Below are 1093 nucleotides of genomic sequence, written 5' to 3' on the forward strand. Positions count from 1 at the left end.
TTTATATTTATTTTATTTCCGGTCTTGTTTTTGGGTGGAAAATGGTCCAAAGAGAGTCAAGATACTTGGATAGTTTTCTCTATGCTGTAGCTATTGTGCAGTTTGTGAGGGTCCCTTGTTAGAGGTGTCGCCCACTAAATCAAAATGCCTTCTATTCACTAGAAAAAGAAAGATACCAGACTGCATTCCCGAGGCTCATATTTGCGACACTCCTATTCCAAGAGTATAATCGATTTGTTTTCTGGGCATTGTTATGGATGAAAGGCTTAAAAGCAACGAACACTTAAAATATCTTATCAAAAAAGAGAAATCTCTCCTTAATATTCTGACTTCCTTGACTGGTGTATGATGGGGTTCCCATCCTCACCTTCTCGTTACAATATATAGATCTATTCTGCGCAGCTCTATTGAATACGGCTGCCAAATCTTTACTTGGAATAAAAACTCAGAACTTTTCCTGCAATTAGAAAGAATCCAATTCAGAGCCATAAGAATCGCCATGGGTTACAGAAACTCCACTCCGGTCAATGTTATGCTCCACGAAGCTAAAGAACCCCCGTTGAAAATGAGATTTAATTATCTCTCTGCTAAGTTTATTTACAAGACATTTTCAAGAGATTTCAATCCAGTATCCAGAAGTTTAAAAAGGCTAGAACTCGAATCGCCGCTTGGAATAAAGAGATTAACTGCATTAAAAAATTCTCCGCTATTCAAACAATACATTATGCTAAGACACAAAGAATCTGAAATACATCGATCTGTTTATCCTCCAGCTTTTCAACACGACTATAATACTATGATATACAGACATCCGTACGTTGCACTGCTAAGAGGACTTAAATCCAGCTCTAATGTTGTCGTTCAAAAAGAATTTCTAACTAAATCACTTGAATTCAGAGAAGGCGCTATTTCTTTTTACACTGATGGCTCCAAAGGAGAGGAGAATTCCCCAGTGGGTTTTGCCATATGATGGGATAACAGGAATTATTACACGTGGAAAATAATGAGACGTACTTGTACTCTGTGTAGCTGAACATGAGAGAGTAACTCGATTTTTATTATAGATCGATATATCGATGTATCAATAAGATAA

At 37.0% G+C, this 1093-nt stretch overlaps 1 protein-coding gene across 1 annotated transcript in view; it reads left to right on the forward strand.

Annotated features, from left to right (window-relative positions):
- The first annotated feature begins 499 nt into the window (after positions 1 to 499).
- Positions 500 to 1093, forward strand: part of LOC105450349 (rhomboid-related protein 2-like) — an 18979-nt gene continuing 18385 nt past the window's right edge. Inside the window, exon 1 of the mRNA XM_011690140.1 lies at positions 500 to 952. Coding sequence (XP_011688442.1) covers positions 500 to 952 — 453 coding nt within the window. The remainder of the gene's footprint in view (positions 953 to 1093) is intronic.

The sequence above is a fragment of the Wasmannia auropunctata genome, unplaced genomic scaffold (genome assembly GCF_000956235.1).
Source record: "Wasmannia auropunctata unplaced genomic scaffold, wasmannia.A_1.0 LD336063.1, whole genome shotgun sequence".
Lineage (NCBI taxonomy): Eukaryota > Metazoa > Arthropoda > Insecta > Hymenoptera > Formicidae > Wasmannia > Wasmannia auropunctata.